The sequence below is a fragment of the Miniopterus schreibersii genome, assembly GCF_964146895.1.
Source record: "Miniopterus schreibersii genome assembly, chromosome: 1".
Taxonomy (NCBI): domain Eukaryota; kingdom Metazoa; phylum Chordata; class Mammalia; order Chiroptera; family Miniopteridae; genus Miniopterus; species Miniopterus schreibersii.
Window position 1 is genome coordinate 146,887,706 of NC_138101.1, and position 18,277 is coordinate 146,905,982.

An 18,277-nucleotide genomic window follows, 5' to 3' on the forward strand; every position below is an offset into this window, starting at 1 on the left:
GGAAACTAGGAAACAGTACAAAACACACGTCTCAGAATAATCCCTTCTGAGAGGTGAGGACACTCACTTTTATAAGCTAATTCTGGTTGATGGATCATTGATTGACAGTTACTTAGTGTGGAGTTGATATTGTGAATTCCTTGGCACTTCTAGCCGGCCACACCCATGGGTAGCACAGCTGTCACGGTTCTGCGGAAAAGAGCCATCGGGTAGAGCACAGAGTGCAGATGCTGCTGGTTAGGAATTGGCCACAGCACATAGAAAGGGCTCAGGGATATGGGCGGGGCCCTGACAGCTTTTGCTACAAGAAAATAGCAGAAACAGATACACAAAGATGAAAGATAATAGAATTAGTAGACACTGATTATAAATAAAAAACAATAAGAAGACAAATTAGAAAAATCTAAGGATGGAACAGGAGCCTATAAAGAGCGACAAAGAAGTTTTGTAAATAACCCAATTAGAATTTCAGAAGATAAAAAATACAATAACCAAAATTTTAAAACTCAATGGGTGGTAAATTATACCTCAGTGAAATTAATTAAACAAACAAAAACCTCAGTGGATGGGCCTAATGGCAGATGAGACTCAGGTGAATGAAGCGTTAGTGAGTTGGAAGATAGATAGGTCAAAGTAAATTATCCGGAGTGCAACAGAGAGGGACAAAAAGACAGGAAATTCTTATATGAGCAATAGAGACTACACATGGCGAACAAATCTAACATTTGGTTAGAGTCCCATAACGAAAGGAGTGTCAAGAAGAGGTGATATTTAAAGAAATAAGCTTTAACCATCTTTGCGTAGCTATAACCTGACAATACCTCCCCTCAGCAATGAACACTTTCTCTTGCTCCTGTCTGATGATTTGACACCTATGTGAGGTGGTATGGGAACCTATTGGCACTCATATATGTACAACATGAAAATGTGTGGGAGTATGGGCACCATTTTGACATTGGGGGACAGGTTCCCATTGAGGGATCAATGGGAGATTAAATCTCCCTTTCATCCCCTGAGTAGACAAATCTGAGATTCAAATTCCTAAGGCTCCTCAGAATGTTCAGTGTGACTGAGCATCATTTATCCTCAGGGGTGGCCTGCTTGATAATGCATCCTTGTGTAGGCTTTCCTCCTCTGTTTCATTCCTCTATCCCTCACTCCTGCTTTCTGGGATTACTTCTCAAATAAGCTACCTGTACATAATGGTCTGTCTCAGCTTTTGGGGAGGTTCAAACTGAGAAAAATAAATACGAATGTAATTTGCCACATTAACAGATTAAAGGGGAAAAAGTCACGTGATAATATAGATAGATACAGAAAAATACTTGCATAGAATTCAGCATCTATTCATGATAAAAACTTTTCAAAACCTATGAATAGAAGAAACTTCCTTAGCCTGATTAACAGGCATACTTGGCAGTGAAAAATTCAAAGCTTTTCCTTTGATTGATATTATGGATAGCCTTTGGTTGCTCTTAATCTCATAGACCAGTGTGTGTGTGGGGGGGAGATACAATTCTATTTCAATAGAGGGAATTAAATACTATAGGGAAATGATTACACAGGTGACAGAAGAGTGGAGAAACCAAAGAAGGGATGGTGAACTTTACCAGAGATTAGAAACATTAGGAAGTCCTTAGGCTGGAGGGTCATAAGGGAGGTGGTGAGTATTATCAAAGGCCAGAAGCTGAGGCCCTCAGAGAGAGGCTGGAGCCACGATGGCATAGGGACCACAAAGGGAAGGGCTGTGCCTTGCAGGAGCTGCAAACAGTGCCCCAACTGGGTGACAAAGAAATTCCTTGTTTTCTCATCTCCTTCCACAGTCTAGTCTTCCACCAGTACCTCCCTTTGGTCACGCTCAACTGGAAACCAGAGGATAAGAGAATCTGTTGATGTAATACATTTATTTCCCTTGGTGTGCATCAAGGTGAGGATGGACAGTAGATCTGGAGGGCAAACAGGAACTATGCCGTACTGTACAGAGGGGAAATAATTATCACAAATGTCAGGGAAGTAGCTACCTCAAGGGTGTGTGGGAAGGGAGCAGTATACAGGTGCCTTCTGAGTACTGGCAATATTCTATTTCTTGCCTTGATCAGTGGTTACATTGGTGTTTGCTTTGTAATTGTCTTTAATCTTCATTTATATTTTAGGTTCTCTTTTGTCTATATGGCATATCTCATAAAAAGTAAAAGAAAATTCATAGACTCACATAATTGAAAAATTCAGAGGTAAGACTAACATTAAGTGCCTTTTACCTAAAGGCTCAGACATTGCCAGCAAGGCTCTTCTCTGTCATCCTGCCTCATGGTCAGTGTGGCTGCAACAATCCCACCTTTTACCGCACTGATCCTCTCTCCCTCTTTCCCAGAAGCTTTTGTAAATATTTCATTAGCTTTTACTCCATCACATGCCCCTTCCTGAAGCCAATTGAGGTGGCCAAGGGGGGAGAGGAATCACTTCCACGAAAATTTCATTAGCTGGAGGACAAGTGAATCCTCTAAAGGAATCAGCTCCAGTAAATGGAGGAAACGGGGGAGGCACATACCAAGTGATCATTCTTCCACTTCAATCAGTCCTTATCACCCAGCTCCTGGGCTGATGGATTCCTCGTGTCTGCTGTAATGTCCACTAGGACCTGAAGAGAAACAGGAAATGAGGGAGATAAAAACTGAGTGCTCTGTGGATTTGTGTTTCTGTTCTGAGTCCCGAAAAGTTATTGTTAAATAATGCTCACTAGTTGATTCCAGGAAATATTATCAAATAATTGTTTAAGTCACAGGGTTTCTCTAAGTTCTTCATTTTCCCCTCCTTCACCTCAAACACCTTAAGAGGTCACTACATCCAGCTTTGAAAGGAGTAAGAAACATAAACTAAGTCAGAGAGAAGCTCAATGGATGAGTGATGGTAACTATTCTAAGTAGCACAGATGGCATGGACCCTGTTTGGTTTACTGCATCTGTAAATAATAATTTCACATATTTTAAACACCCTTAATCTTTTCTTTTGAACAAAAACGCATATGTATCATTTGTGTCTAAATCTTAATATATATTTATTAACTTTTGAAACACAATCTAGCTTAAACTCTTTAACTGTAAATTTAAGTGTTGAATATATTTAATTAACCTCATCGGTATGATGAACACAGAAAGGCACTGCTCAGATTCCACTTCAAGGAGGGATTCTTTGCCCCAGCTGCTGGGAATGCTATTAGCAGACTATTTTCAGCTGTCAGCCCCTTTAGGGATTGGCTCAGCTGTAAAGAGCCACCTTTTCCAAGAACATGACTTTCTGGGGTGGTGTGATGGTGAATGTATGTCTTGACCTCGCTAGACAACTCTACCCACATATTTGGTCTAACTTTAGTCTAAATGTTTCTGTGAAGGTATTTTTTAGATGAGAGTAACATTAAAACCAGTACACTTTAAATAAAGCAGGTTGTCCTCCATAATGTGGGCGGGCCTAATCAAATTAGCTGAAGGCCTTAATAGAAAAAGGCTGACCTCTCCAGAATACAAGAGCATTCTGCCAGCACACTGCCTTTGGACTCGACCTGCAGCGCCTCTCTGGGACTCCATCCTGCCAGCCTGTCCTGCAGATTTCGAACCTACCAGGCCTCCACAATTGTGAGCTAATTTTAAAAATCAATTTCTCTCTCTCACACTCTCTCTCCGTATATATATTCTGTTGGTTCTGTTTCCCTGAAGATTCCTGTCTATATGGGTGGACTACATTTAATGACTAATTAAGGTGGGAATATAAAGGTCCAGTCATTTAAACCCAAAATGAGAAAAGTCTGATAGGTCTGCCCTACTCCTGAGCTCCCTCCAGAACTCTGGTTGGCTTAGGCTGTGGGTTTGGGTTGCAGCTTGACTTCTGCCCTCTCTAGCTTCCTTCGCCTGCCTTCTACCTGTGTTGATCCCAAGGGCACTCCCTAATAAACACACTGAATACCAAACGCCATCAGAGTCTGCTTCTTGGAAAACCTAGCTTACAATAAAAGGTAAGTGGAATGTATAAGGAAAATATAATTCTCATTCTCCCTGAAAAAATATTCCAAATTCTAGAAGGAGAATATAAGAGACAAAACAGAAGTCTGGGCCAAAAATCTACTTGACTCTGAAGGGAGTGCCCTAGTTCGGAAATAGGAGAGAAAGAGTTTGGAAAGCTTACTGTCAAGGTGTTAATCTTTTCCATTAGGATAGAAGACAGCGTTCTCCCTAGGCAGCTATTCCTGAGGTTTGATGAAAGAAAATGACTTGGATAGAGAGTTAGAGAGTAAGAAACAGAGGAAGCATTGGCCCGCCTCAGTGAGGTCAAGGCCACATCTTCATTAGGAGATAGGGTAATGGGTGTCTTATGTCTTTGGGGAAGAAAATAAAAAAATACTAAATACACTACCCTCCCTGCTTCTTTCCTCCTCTCTCTCCTTTCTCAAGACACCGGGGACTGATTAGAGTTATATGTTCACACTCTAATCCATTAGTTTTAACTTACAGCTTATACTTTTAAAGGTTAAGCTTTCTTTGCACTGTGATTACACCACTAACTCCAGTCAATTATTCAGAAAATTAGGGCAATTTCACTTAGCTTATATGGTGGTGAGTCCTCAACTAGCTCACAGACTTGCCTATTTCTGACATTTATTTCTTTTACAAAGCTCAGGTTTCTTTTTTGGATTTTCCTGATCAATTTTTTTTTTTTTAATCTCTGTGAGTGTATTTCCCTTTGTCCATGTCATGCAGAAATGAAGTTTAATGAAATATAGCAAGATAAAATGATAAAAATTTAATGTAATAGGATCACCCTTTGAGAACTGAATTTGGGTTGTGTTTCTTGCTGCTGTATATTCAGAAGGAATGGGAACTTTTTTTGGTTTCCCTATCCTAGGAGAATATCCAAGTCTTTATTCCCCACTCTGATCTTCCCCCTTACTCTCAACAAGCCCCCAAGCATGACAAGCTTGATAAGGAGAGCCCAGATCTTATGCACATTTTTTTTTTTTTAGACTTGATTTCTGTTTAAAAGAGGCATTGATATTTAGACTATGGGGATAAAAGAAAGTTGTTACCTTTAGCCGGTGAGGGTTGGGTGCTGTTGACTGTAAAGAGGCATGAGAAAACTATCTGGGGTGATAGAAATATTCTATATTTTGATCTGGGTGATTGCTGCATGAGAGCACACAGATGTAAATGTCATCGAGCTATAAATGGAAGATTTGTGTACTTTATTGTATGTATATCACCCCCCACTATATATGTCTTTTTCAATTAGAGCCCCAGTCTTGAAGTAGAAGACCTTTTATTTGTTTTACTGAGGTATACTTGACATGTAATATTGAATAGTTTTAGATGTAAACCTAATGATTTGATATGTGTATATGCTGTATTATGAAATGATTACCACAATAAGTTTAGATAATATCCATCCCCATACATAGATACACATTTTTTCCCCCTTGTGATGAGAACTTTTAAAAATCTATTCTCTTAGCAATAGAAGACTTGTTGAGGTTGAGAATTCAAACCTTTTGGAGTTCTACTCTTTTACTATTATTAAGACCTGGGTCCAATCATAGTTTTTTTCTGTTCTCTGCCTGCAGGAGATGAGTCTTTTTATACGTTGTCAAGGAGGGCCTTTGGCTTTCACATGTTTTCTTAAAATGGTGATTAATGATCCTCAGCATTTCATTGCTTTCTCCAATGTATTGTGTATACCCAGCAACAGCCAACAATTCCATAATCCTTATTATAATTGCTTCCCCTGTACCTCTCAAATGCCTTGTAGACTGCACCTGGCAGTGTGCTCCCTTCTGTATTCCATTCCAGTTTATCACCCATTAGAGTTTTCAACAATTGTACCACTGTAGCAAGCCAAGGCCTATCTATACTTTTCCTGCTACCAGTAATGGGCTCCTCTTTGACAGATGGTCCATGAGTGATCCAACTCCAAAATCCATTTGAGAAGCTGCTTTGTAGGATCATGTCCACACCAATTGTTGCAGACCAGGTTCTGGGAAACAGACTCTGAGACATTGGTATTTCCTGCAGTATGTTTGTTTGGGCATGCTCTCTAGATCGGTGCCTTCGAGGGAACAATGAATGCAGAATTGGGCTAAGGGAGAAACTGAATGACAATGCAGTGGCAACATCAGCTTCAGCCAATATTATGGAAAACTCTTAAACTAGTCCTTCAGTGGTTTAGCAGAGGAGCCAGTCTTTTGTAAGAGCACATTAACCAGTTATTAAATGTGGGTTGCCCCTGGGGAGACAACTTAATAGTTGAAGCTTCCTTCAGTCAAGGACGATGCCTGGATGGGGACACAGCTGTGAGCCATCAGTAGACAATACCTCTTGGGGCTGGAGGAATGAGAGCCTCTGTCCTGTAGGGGGATTTGGGTGGTACACCAAAGCATCTACTACAAGGCTCACTGAAAATTAAGAGGTATTCCAGAGGCAGAAAGGAATAGTTCTACAAAGGTTGAAGAACATCCCTACTCTTTCTGTGATTTTTGGATTCCTCAGGCTTGGAGAAGGGACATACTACCAAGCCCTATAAGTAGACTTAAGCCTACTTGAAAACAGCACCTTAGAGATGGCTGGATTACAAGAGTGATCGGCTACTGTGTATCTATAAGCTGGGTATTAAGTCTCTTGTGAGTGTTAATATCCCCTATGCATAAGCTTGCCATAGAGAGAGTGAAGCTGTCTGCAGAATTGTCTGACTTTGACTGGACCACACTGGGCACACAGTGACCATGTGGGCATGCAATTTCTGAGGTGAATCAGTAGTGCTAGAGCTTTCATCCCATGGTGGTTAGAGAGCTGTTCCTCTTGGAAGTTTTTACTTGTGCTGTTGGGCTAAGGTCTTCTATTATCATTCAGGATTTTATCTAAATAGAAGTGGACCTAGTTTAAGGATCCTGTGTACCAAAATTGGTAGAAGTTCAAAATCTTTCATTTGGGGAATAATTTTATTGGTGAGATATAAAGAAATGTGAGTGTGAGTGTGGTGGAGTAATTTACTTTTAGAGCATTAATATGAATTACCATGGTAGAGTCTATTGTTCTAACTACTCGCTGTCTCCCTCTAAGGAAGAATTATATATCTCCACCCCACTCACTCCTTTGATATTAGGCTTCGCCATGTGCATTGCAATGAAGTGAAATGGCCAGTGAGTGAAAATGATGTGTGTTACTTCTGAACAGAAGTTTTAAGAGTCATTGAATGGCTGCTAGTTGGCCCTTTTTCCTCTCTGATAAGATGAGAAATACTCCGGTTAGGGGCTTTTCCGTCAGTCTGGGCCTTGACTTAAAGGTTCATGGGGTGGAGCCATAGCCGACTCTAATGAAAATGCAGAGTAAGTGAGAAATAACCTCTGCTGTTTTAGAAAACTGATTTTTTTTTTTTTTTTTGGAGATTTTTTTGTTATCACATCATAATTTAGCCCAAACTGACTGATACAATCAAATTTTATAGGTTTCATTTCATGCAGATTCTGTTTGGATACCCAATACATTCACTTAAAATGACTAAGGGACACCAGATTGAAGTAATTCTCTCCCTGGTAGGAATATTGCTAATGTAAAATTGACCATTCTATTTCATTCCTATAATCCGGTCATTTTAGTGGTATAATCTGGTTTTAGTGGTCATTTTTGTGACAACAGTAAAGGCAAGGAGAAGATGGGAAGACGGGGAGGGACATGGAGAAGATGAACTGGTAAACAGTCCTGACTGGGGGTGGGAATGAAGAGTGGAGATAACAGCAGCTCTGTAGTTAAAAGGAAAAATAGATAAAGTGCTAATTTTGAATTGCATTTTTGAAAGCTATATGTTATTAATTCTTTTGAAAGTAATGCTGTAAGGCGTCTGTTCTGCAGTTCAGGTAAGATCAAAGGGAAAACACAAGGCTTCCTTGCACCTAGCTCTATCTACTCTTACAGATAGTATACATTTTGTGTATCCACACATACACACATACACTCAAAGGCATGAACACACATACACTCACTCAGTGAAGTTAAGCTTTTATCCTCCAGTGAAATTCAGTACTTAAAATAGTAACACAACCAAACATGCTTTCAGTTTTTTGAGTTTTTGTGCGTTTACCTATTTCTTTCATTTTCGAGGTAGGCATGGGGATTCTTTATGGTCCATATTTCTTAATTTTATACAAATATAAAAGTATGATTCACCAAAAATCTTATGCAAGTCTTTATACAACTCTTAAGAGAATAGCCACCATTTAAAATATGCTTCAATGTGAGACGCTGTGCTAAGTAAGGATGTTACGTGATACATAGGCTGTAACAAGACGGACAGCCTCATGTGCAAAATGAGGCTTCAGAGACCAAACTCACTGGTGGGTCAAAATAGGAAGTGAGTAAATGAAAATGCACGTGGAGTGCATAGCTTAGTGTCTGGCACAGAAGAAATAGGAAAAAATGATAACTAATATGCACTCTAATGTAATACTTCTTCCTACAAAGTGTTACAAGTTTTTAGCCTCAGTTTGCCCGTTTTTCTCATGGAGAAAATACTAGAGAGCCCGGCCGGGCGTGACTCAGCGGTTGAGCATCAACCTGGGATCTAAGCGATCGGGGTTCGATTCCCAGTCAGGGCACATGCCCAGGTTGTGGGCTCAATCAATGACTCTCTCATCATTGATGTTTCTATATCTCTCTCCCTCTCCTTCCCTCTCTCTTAAATCAATAAAGATATATTTAAAAAAAAAAAATACTAGAGAAAATTGACCAGACATTTTATGTGTCCCCTGACTTCCTCCTTTCTCTCTCGTTTAGTGCCCCAGGAACACCTGGCACCCTACCCCTCTAGGAATTGGATTGTGGCAGGCAGAATTCTAAGATGGCTCCAGGATTCTGCCCCTGATATATATGCCCTGTATAATCCTTCCTCTTGAGTGTAGGGAGAACCTGTGAATATGGTAAAATATTATTCCCATGACTGGGTTACTAACCCATGGACTTGTAGTTAATCGAAAGGGAAATTGTTCTGTGTGGGCTTGACCTAATCAGGGGAGTTCTTTAAGAGAAGGTGGGGCATCAGAGAGCTGCTACTTCTGCTGCCTGGAAGGAGCAAACTGCCGTGTTGTGAGGAAGGCGACATGGCCAAGACCCAAGAACAACCTCTAGGAACCAAAGTGGTTCCCCCACCAACAGTTAGCAAGAAACCAGAGACCTCAGTCAGCCACAAAGAAATGTATTCTGTCCACAAGCCAAGGGAGCATGGATGTAGATCTTTCTCTAGTCAAGCTTTGAGACAAAGATGCAACCAGCTGACACCTTGATTTCAACCTTGTGACGCCCTGAACACAGGAACCACAGAAACTGGGAGATAATGACTTTGTGCTCTTTTAGGAAGCTAAGTTGTGGCAATTTATGCAGTGACAGAAAACTAATGTAAAATGAAACACTCCCTGGGACATGGAACCTGGCCTCCTGAGCAACTGCTGGAGTCAGACGGCACAGAAGTAAAGGAAGGTTAACCCCCCCGGGATAAAGATGGACCAAGGGGAAGTGAAAGGTGGGAGGAATATAAGCCTAAATGCCCTAAATCCCACCTTTCCCTCACCCTTAGTGGACTACCCTAATACCTTTCCCCCCCTTTGTAATCCTTCTAAAGAAGCCAAGGGAATGCATCTCATGCTTAACTTGCTTTGCCTTTCAGAGCTTGTCAGGAGCAGCCAGCTTGGTAATGCTCACATTACGCTTCACTCATCTCTCTCTTCCTCACCAACATGGCCTCACATCTTCCAAATAAGGTGTTGGCACTTTGATCCTTTCCCCAGGTTCCACTTTCTGAAGGATCTGGGCGAAGTCACACACACAACAAGTGGCAGATCCAGAATTTGAGTCCAAGTCTGACCCCAAAGCATAAGTTAATTTCAGGATACCTTATTGTTTTAAGGAAGTTAAAGTGAAAAGTGAAAACTGCTTACATGGTAGAGACAGCACACAGTTTCTGTGCTAGTGACCGCTCAGGAAGACAGGGAACAGGGGGCTCAGATTGTCTTGTTATTCAAAACAGAGTTGACCTAACTGTTAGAAAGAGCAGTTTCTGGCTCTTTCATTAGTCAATTTCACATACATTTGGCAGCAAGGAGCTCTGTAGCATAAGTGATACTAGATTCCTGTAATGTTTATTGCTAATATATTTTGGGGCAATGGTGTGGTAAAAGAGTCACTTGCGCAGTGGAGATTAGGTTTCCAGTATACCTTTTCTTCTCAGTTTTTTTTTTTCTTTTCATTTTTAGAGCTGTCAGTACATTTCCTGAGGTTGAAAATTTGCCTTGAACTATTTCTGAGATGCTCTTGTCACTGAGCAGTGCTCAATGAGCCTGGGGCGGAATTGGAAGCAAATAAACAGAAACAGCACCCAAGTGCATTTTTAACACTGAGTTCTGTTGGTAAATGAAAATGTTCCTTTCAGATTGGCTAATCTGTTCAGTGCATTAGGGCCTAATAGGGTGGGCATCGCACTTTGCTGCCTTAATGATGGAGTCCAGAGAATAGGTAAGGTTGTATTTCCAGAGTATTTTTCTCCTTACGAATTTATGGTAACTTGCTTTTAAATATATCCTTAGGAGCCCTGGTCACGTAGCTCAGTTAGTTAGAGTGTTGTCCCGATGAGTTTGATCTCCGGTCAGAGCACATAAAAGAAGCAACCAATGAATGCATAAATAAGTGGAACAACAAATCGGCCTTTCTCTCTCTCTCAACAAATTAAAAATATATGTATGTCCTTAGGATTCAGTTACAGATTCCTTGGAGATGCCTGCGCTGCTCTGGTTCTTTGAAAGTTTTACTGATAAAATGAGTTGTCGTTTGACCGTCACCCCCCAAGTCACATGTGATTGAATGAGAAGTGAGTACCTACCTGAAGCTTGCCCAAATGTGCCCTCTCAGGAATTTGGAGTTGGGATGGAGACCACCAAGGAGAGAGGGCTGATCTCCTGACTAGGTGAGACGGAGACCCGGGAGCTACAGGGTGGCCATCTCCCCCCTGTATCTGAATGGAAAAGCTAAAGAGCCAATCTGACTTTATTTTCTATGTGGACTCTTTGTCCCTCTTTCTCAACTTTATGGAAATGTCGTATGAAGAGAGAATGCCAGCAGGGAGGATTTTTATTTTTCTCTTCTCGATCCATTCTTCACCTTTCTTTACCCTGCTTTGTTCCCAGGAGGCTGATCTCCATGCTCTGATTCAGTGTGGCTCCCCTATCCTCTGGCTTCCAGGTAGGGTTGGTCATGATGAGGTGTCATTAGGAGATCAAAACGTAAGAACAGAAGTTGGAGTATTTACTTCCTTTCTTCCCCACTCTGAGGCTGCAGATGTGCAGCGGTTGCCTTTCTGTAGCAAGGTCACAGATCTTATAGGGTGATTTTCTTCTTTAGCTGTAGCTATAGATCTCGCTATATGTTTCAATAAATGCATCCCAGGTCTAGCAACAGGCAGATTCTATTACCACCACTAGGCCTAGAGGAGAAAGAGGAGGGAGCTTCATCTTGCCTTGTTGGTTTCTCTTAACACTGCATTTAACCCTTTGTAAGTAATTCAAATGTGCCTTTTGAGAGTGCCTTCTTTTTTCCTGCTGGGATCATGAGACTGTTATATGACTTGTGCTCCAGAGGTTCGAATCCCTTTTGGATCCTGATTGTGAAATAAACCTATGACTTTACAATAAATTTGTTTTGTGTTAACTAGTTAAATGTCTTAAAACCAAAGAGCCCCAAAGAATAAAGATTGTATTACATATATAATATGTACATAGAACTAAACAATCTTTCAAAATAGGGTAAGAAATTCATCAATAAATCAAATGGGCCCAGCTGGTGTGGCTCAGTGGTTGAGTGTCAACCCATGAACCAGGAGGTCGTAGTTCGATTCCTGGTCAGGGCACATGCCTGGGTTGTGGACTAGATCCCCAGTAGGGGGCATGCAGGAAACAGCCAATCGATGTTTTTATCTCATCGTTGATGTTTCTATCTTTCTCTCCCTCTCCTTTCCTCTCTCTGAAATCAATAAAAACATATTTAAAATAAATAAATCAAGTGGCTGTTACTGTGTGCATGGTACTATGATATGTAATACATTTGATTTTTTAAAAAATTTTATTGAGGTATAATTGGCACATAACATTTTATTAGTTTTAGATGCACAACATGATTTAATATATGAATATATTGCAAAATGATTACCACAATAAATTCAGTTAATATCCATCATCTCACACAGTTACAATTTTTTTCTTATGTCCTTCGACCACTTTCACCCGTTTTTCTCACCCTAACCCCCATTTTGAGTTGTTTTTGTGTGTGCATGGTGTAAAGTAGGGATCTAGTTTAATTCTTTTGCATATAACTGTACAGTTTTCCAGCATTATTTATTGAAGAGACTATCATATCTCCACTGTATATTCTTGGCTCCTTTGCCATAAATTGACCATATATATGTGTGGGTTTTATTTTGGGCTCTTTAGTCTGTTCTACTGATCTATGAGTCCATTTTTATGCCAATACCATACTGTTTTGATTACCATACCTAACTTCTACTAGCTTTGTAATATGGTTTGAAATCAGGAAGTATTATGCTCCTGGATTTGTTCTCTTTTTTCAATATTGCTTTATCTGTTCAGGGTCTTTTGTGGTTCTGTGCAAATTTTAGGATTGCTTGTTCTATTTCTACAAAAATGCCATTGGAATTTTGACAGAGATTACATTGAATCTGTAGACTGCTTTGAGTAGTATGGACATTTTAACATTAATTCTTCCAATCCATGAGTACAGACTATCTTGTCATTTATTTGTGTCTTCATTTTCTTTCGGCAATGTCTCATAGTTTTGAGCACACAGATCTTTCACCTCCTTGGTTAAATTTATTCCTAGGTATTTTGTTCTTCTTAATGCAATTGTAAGTGGGATTTTTTAAACATAATTTCTCTTTCTGATAGTTTGTTATTGGTGTATACAAATGCAACTGACTTTTATATATTGATTTTTGTATCCTGCAATTTTACTGAATTTGTTTAGTTCTAATAGTTTTTTGGTGGAGTCCTTAGGTTTTTAAAAATATATATAATATGTCATTTGCACGTAGAGGCAGTTTTATTGCTTTCTGTCTGATTTGGATGCCTTTTTTTCCTTCTTGTTAACTGCTCAGGATAGGATTTCCAGCACTATGCTGAATAAATGTGGTGAGAGTAATAATTCTTGTCTTGTTCCTGATCTTAAGAGGAAAACAATTTCATTGAGTATGATGTTAGCTGTGGGCTTGTCATATTTATCCTTATTAAAGAGTGGACAAGAACCTCCTAGAATAATATTTTGCTGACTAGGCTAGAGAAATATATTCCCCTTTCTAGGAAATGGGAAATCAGTAAAGAGTTCTGAGTAGGGCTGTGAAAACAAGTTTGATTTGAAGTAAGACATTTCTACTTTTGTCTGCTGGGTGTTCAGGTGGCTCCTTCAGGTAGACTCAGAATAAATGTCTCAGCAGAAAGGGTGACAAGATACTGAGGGCCCTATGCAATCCCCTAGGCGACTAACGCTGGGACCTGGGTGTTTCTCTTATCAGCAAGGCTATTTTCTCTTACCATGTGAGCTCCAGGCCTTTCAATTGACCCATTATTAGGTGGTTATTTGTGTGTTCCTGTCCCCCCTCCTTCCACTTCTCTATAAATAAATAGAACTAAAGAGAGCAGTGCTTTTCTCTGGAGCCCAACTCCTGGTGTGTCCAGCTATACCCAAGCACTCCTCTCTGTGGGGTGGGGGAAAATTGGGATCAAATGCACTCTTTTACTAATCTCTGACTTTAGGTGTCCACAGTAACCTGCTTTATACCTGCGCTGTGTGTCATTTGTGGTATTGGCGTCTGTCCCAGGCCTGGCAAGTTTTGTGCTCTGGGAAAATTAATGTCCTACCCACTGCTACTTGATAAGAATGGGGGTGAGTTTAGGAGACAAATTAGAAAGCCAGTTATAAGGCTGGCTAGGTAGGTGGTAATGAATCCCCAGCGAGAATCTTAGAAAGAAACAGAGACACATAATCAGGTAGTAGCTACAGGATTTGGTAGCTGAATGTGAAAAGATAGATAGAGGATGCCAAGGTTTTGAATCTAAATTACTAAGAGAATGGTAGTAGCTGTGGATTTGGAATGGCAGCTTTGGTATAGGTCCAAACCTGATGGAGAAGCGGATGGTAAAATTGAGCAAATGTCTTGGAGGCAGCTGTAAATAGGATTCAGCAAAAAAGCCACCCTTAGAGATTTTCCTCGGATATATATGAAGCTAATATTTTAAATATTTTACTTCAGGATTTTAACAAGGGAGCTGAAATATGTTTAACAGAGCTAACTAGCTGAAATAATGTAAAATGAAACAAAATCTTTTCTAGACATGGTCCAAGAGAAATGAAGGTTGGGGGAACAAGTGCTTTTGTGTTTTGTGTTCTCTGTTCTTTAATGGGCCAAGGAAATGAAAAAGTGGCCACCTGATAGAAGGGCCCCGAAGTTGGATTTTCGTGTTCCATTCAGCATGAACATATTCCTCGCTTCCCCATGACCTTCTCTTCCTTATACCCCCTGGTGAATGGGCCCCAGGAGAAGGGAACTCATTAAAATATGTGGGTACATAATGAGATAATAAATAATGCAGCAATCTCACCCCAAGTAAAGATACTATCTCTATTGACTTTGGCATTTATTTAAAAGTCTTCAGAGAGGAACCTTCTGGGTACAGCTCTGGTAAGATTTAGCAGATTTATTTATTTTTTACCTGCGGTGTATTTAGAGTAAAAATGACAACTTCTAAATTGGTTTATTTTTCTTACAGGTATTTTAAGGACATTTTAGCAAATGGTATAACCAAGTTTATCTGGAGGCACTAAGCCCATCTGTGGAATTCTCTGAGTCTCAGTAGAAAACCACAGAGCCTGTCTAATGCTCTCAGCTCTATTTCTTTAAGCTTGTTTCAAATGTTTCCTCGCCTATGAAATGGAGGAGCTGAGCTACATTTTTCAGGTCTTCTCCTGCTTTAGGTTACTAGTTTCTAGTGACAAGTCCAAAGTCACAAAGTGAGTGACAGCTTGGACATTTCCCTGAGCAGCATGAGGGAGGAAGAAAGCCTGGCGAGAACAGGAAATAGCTACTTTTGGAATTGGAGCTGCCGGGTGTGAGTACTGTTCCCAGCACCAATTACTAGTTGTAGATAAGACAGTGAAATTTTGTGTTCCCTGTTTTACAGATGATCAAAGTAAGTCTCAAATGCCATATGTTTTACAAGACTATTTCAGAGACCTGTGTGCAGTAGGTGCTTTGTCATTTCCCTTCCCACTATATCAGGAAACTTCTTTTGGGACAGTTTTATGAAAATTTTTGTTATGTTGAAACCAAGCTTTGAGTCACCACAGTTTAGTTTATAAGCAGGATAGGCCCTCAATGGTCCTTTAGAAATGAAATATCAGTGAACATTGAGACCAAATTCTAGCTTTATTTTTTTACCTATATCACTAATAGTTTTCTGATTTAGCTCCACAGCTTTTAATTTATATAATGGGGGATAACATTTACTATGATGATGATAAAACAAAACCAAAACAACCCAAAGAGCTCTTGGATCTCTCTGATACACCATGAAATTTAAGTTAGGATCCCTGTCCAAACCATAGCTTATCTCACACATCTTTTTCTCTCATCCCCAACCATTAAATGATTTTTCTCACAAATTCAAATTGGACATGTAGACTCTTATGACCAGCTTTCCCATGAGATGGTAACTTCCCCTGTGGGAGACAGTGTTCTAGTCATCTTGATATTGTCTGCCTTCAGCACAGTGACTGGCACATAGGATTAGGACAGTAAATGTTGATTGAATGAATGTAACTCCAACACTTCTCTCTTCTCTTCTTAAAGAGAGAACCTAAATAACCCCTATCTCAAAGTTCTTATCTTTTACTTATTCATATGTTGTCCATGGTACTGATTTTTATTTTAATAATGCCTTTATGTTTCTTGGAAGTTACTTAATTTTGTGTGAGCCAAGGTAGGTATTATAAGAAAGGAAAAATCCTGTGTGCTCTTTGTGGAAAAAAGCAAATAGGTTTAACTAAGCTTTTCAATAGATAGTGACTATTTTGTGATATTGGGATGAGAGGAATAGGTAGGTGAGGGCTATAGTTTTCCTCCCCCCCCCCCCCCCGACTTACTACTAGGGGTTGTTATACTTACAATCAGTCTCTGATGTGTGGTTTCTGGCTGATGCCTTTATGCCACAGGCACCAACATGCAGGTTTGGTAAAGTCCCAGCACTCTGTTCTGCTGGGCACACTGATAATCCCCTTGCGCAGAAGGCTCTCCCGAAGCTGATTGGACAACTTGCTAATAAGATTCAGTGAACTTTCTTATTGAAGTTAAATGACTGTACAGTTTTAAAATTGAGTCCTGAGTTTGGTGTGTGTCTTCCTTGGTTATCTAGAAAGCAGAGTAAGTCCAGGTGCTTATACTGGAGGTCCAAGAATAGGGAGCTAAGGCTGAGGAAGGAAAAGGTAAATGACATGAAAAAAGGCACATATTATGTGCTACTTGCCACTTTTAAGCAATGAGCTGAAAGGACACTTATGTGTGTTCAACTGGAGAGAGGAAAATGACCATCACATGACTTCATGGGTTGTGAGCATTGAGTATGTTAATTTATGTAATATACTTAGAATACTGCACATAGTAAGAACGGTGTAAGTATTAGCTATTATCTGTTATTATTTGAGAAACAAAATGGTCCTTGATCCAGACTTAAATTATATAGTTTGTGTAGACTCATACATTGCAAATAGCTTGGATTATATTCTATTTCTAAAAGTTCTTGCTGAATCATTCAATAAACATTAAAAAATTACTATGCTTGAGAAATAAAGAGCAAGATAATGTCTTAGGCTGGGGCCTCTAGATGTCAGAGCCTGAGGCAAGGGTTAAAATGCTACAACATTGAGAGATACAAGCCAAGGACAGTGAGTCAAGGAAAGATGAGCTCGGCCGGGCGTGGCTCAGCGGTTGAGCGTAGACCTAGGATCCAGGAGATCGGGGTTCGATTCCCGGTCAGGGCACATGCCTCGCTTGCGGGCTCCATCCCCAGTCTGGGGCATGCAGGAGGCAGCCGATCAGTGATCAGTGACTCTCTCATCATTGATGTTTCTGTCTCTCTCTCTCTCCTTTCCTCTCTCTGAAATCAATAAAGATATATTAAAAAAAAAAAAAAAAAGGAAAGATGAGGAGAAATTCAAGTGCTGCCCTGCTGCCTATTGCTCCACAATAGGATATTGAAAGGCATAGCACATTGCTCAGTAGTCGTTTACTCCCCACATTGGAATTTCCAGGGAAGAGCCACCCCTCAAGTTCACAGGGGGGAGAAAGGAGAGGCTTTTATGTGTCTTGTCTTGTTTCCTATTGGTCCTCAAGGGGAGCTAACTCTCTGGTATCACTAGTCCATCAACAACTTTTAAGGGGGAGTAGGATACTTCATCTCAATCCACAAATAAGAGGCAACATGCATGGGTAGGATTCTAAGAGAGAAATAAGGAAGCTCTGTGCCCACAAGTTAGAAGTACCTCCAATTTGATGTTCTTTCCTCAGCAACTCTGGATGGATTTGTATGCACCTTAAACCTCACTTTGATTAAAAAAAAAAAAAATCAAAACAACCCAGTGTCTTGAAGGTGTGTCTGCTTGATAATGTCACTCACTTTCCTCAACTCCTATCTATGCCTTCTTTTGGACTCTTTGAGTTCGCTGAAGGAAGAAACAGAATTATTTTTGTAAATGGAATATTCAGAATCTCCTCTGAGCTCGGGTGCATTCTTCAGTATTCTTTTCTGCTATGCTAAATTATAAAATCCCTGAGGACAGGAACTATGAATTATCTTCTCTGGATTTCTGAAAGCACTCAACACTACATGGTCATGGATGAATAAATAAATATTGGCTATAGTCGGTAACCCTTAGATCCTGCCTGCTACATCTGACATGATTTCCTTCTCATTTTAAAAAATATATATCTTTATTGACTTCAGAGAAAGGAAGGGAGAGGGAAAGAGAGAGTTGAAACACCAATGATGAGTCATTGATCAGCTGCATCCTGCACGCCCCCTACTGGGGATCGAGCCAACAAACTGGGCATGTGCACTGACCAGGACTCAACCAAGATCTCCTGGATCTTAGGTGGATGCTCAATTGCTGAGCCACACCCGGCCAGCCTCTTTCTCATT

At 40.2% G+C, this 18,277-nt stretch overlaps 1 protein-coding gene across 1 annotated transcript in view; it reads left to right on the forward strand.

Moving 5' to 3' along the window:
- Positions 1-574: 574 nt before the first annotated feature.
- Positions 575-18,277, forward strand: part of LOC308550949 (uncharacterized protein) — a gene marked incomplete at its 5' end in the record, with an annotated part of 110,008 nt that continues 92,305 nt past the window's right edge. The window contains 2 exons of the mRNA XM_081125370.1: positions 575-607; positions 3,515-3,629. Coding sequence (XP_080981496.1) covers positions 575-607; positions 3,515-3,629 — 148 coding nt within the window. The remainder of the gene's footprint in view (positions 608-3,514; positions 3,630-18,277) is intronic.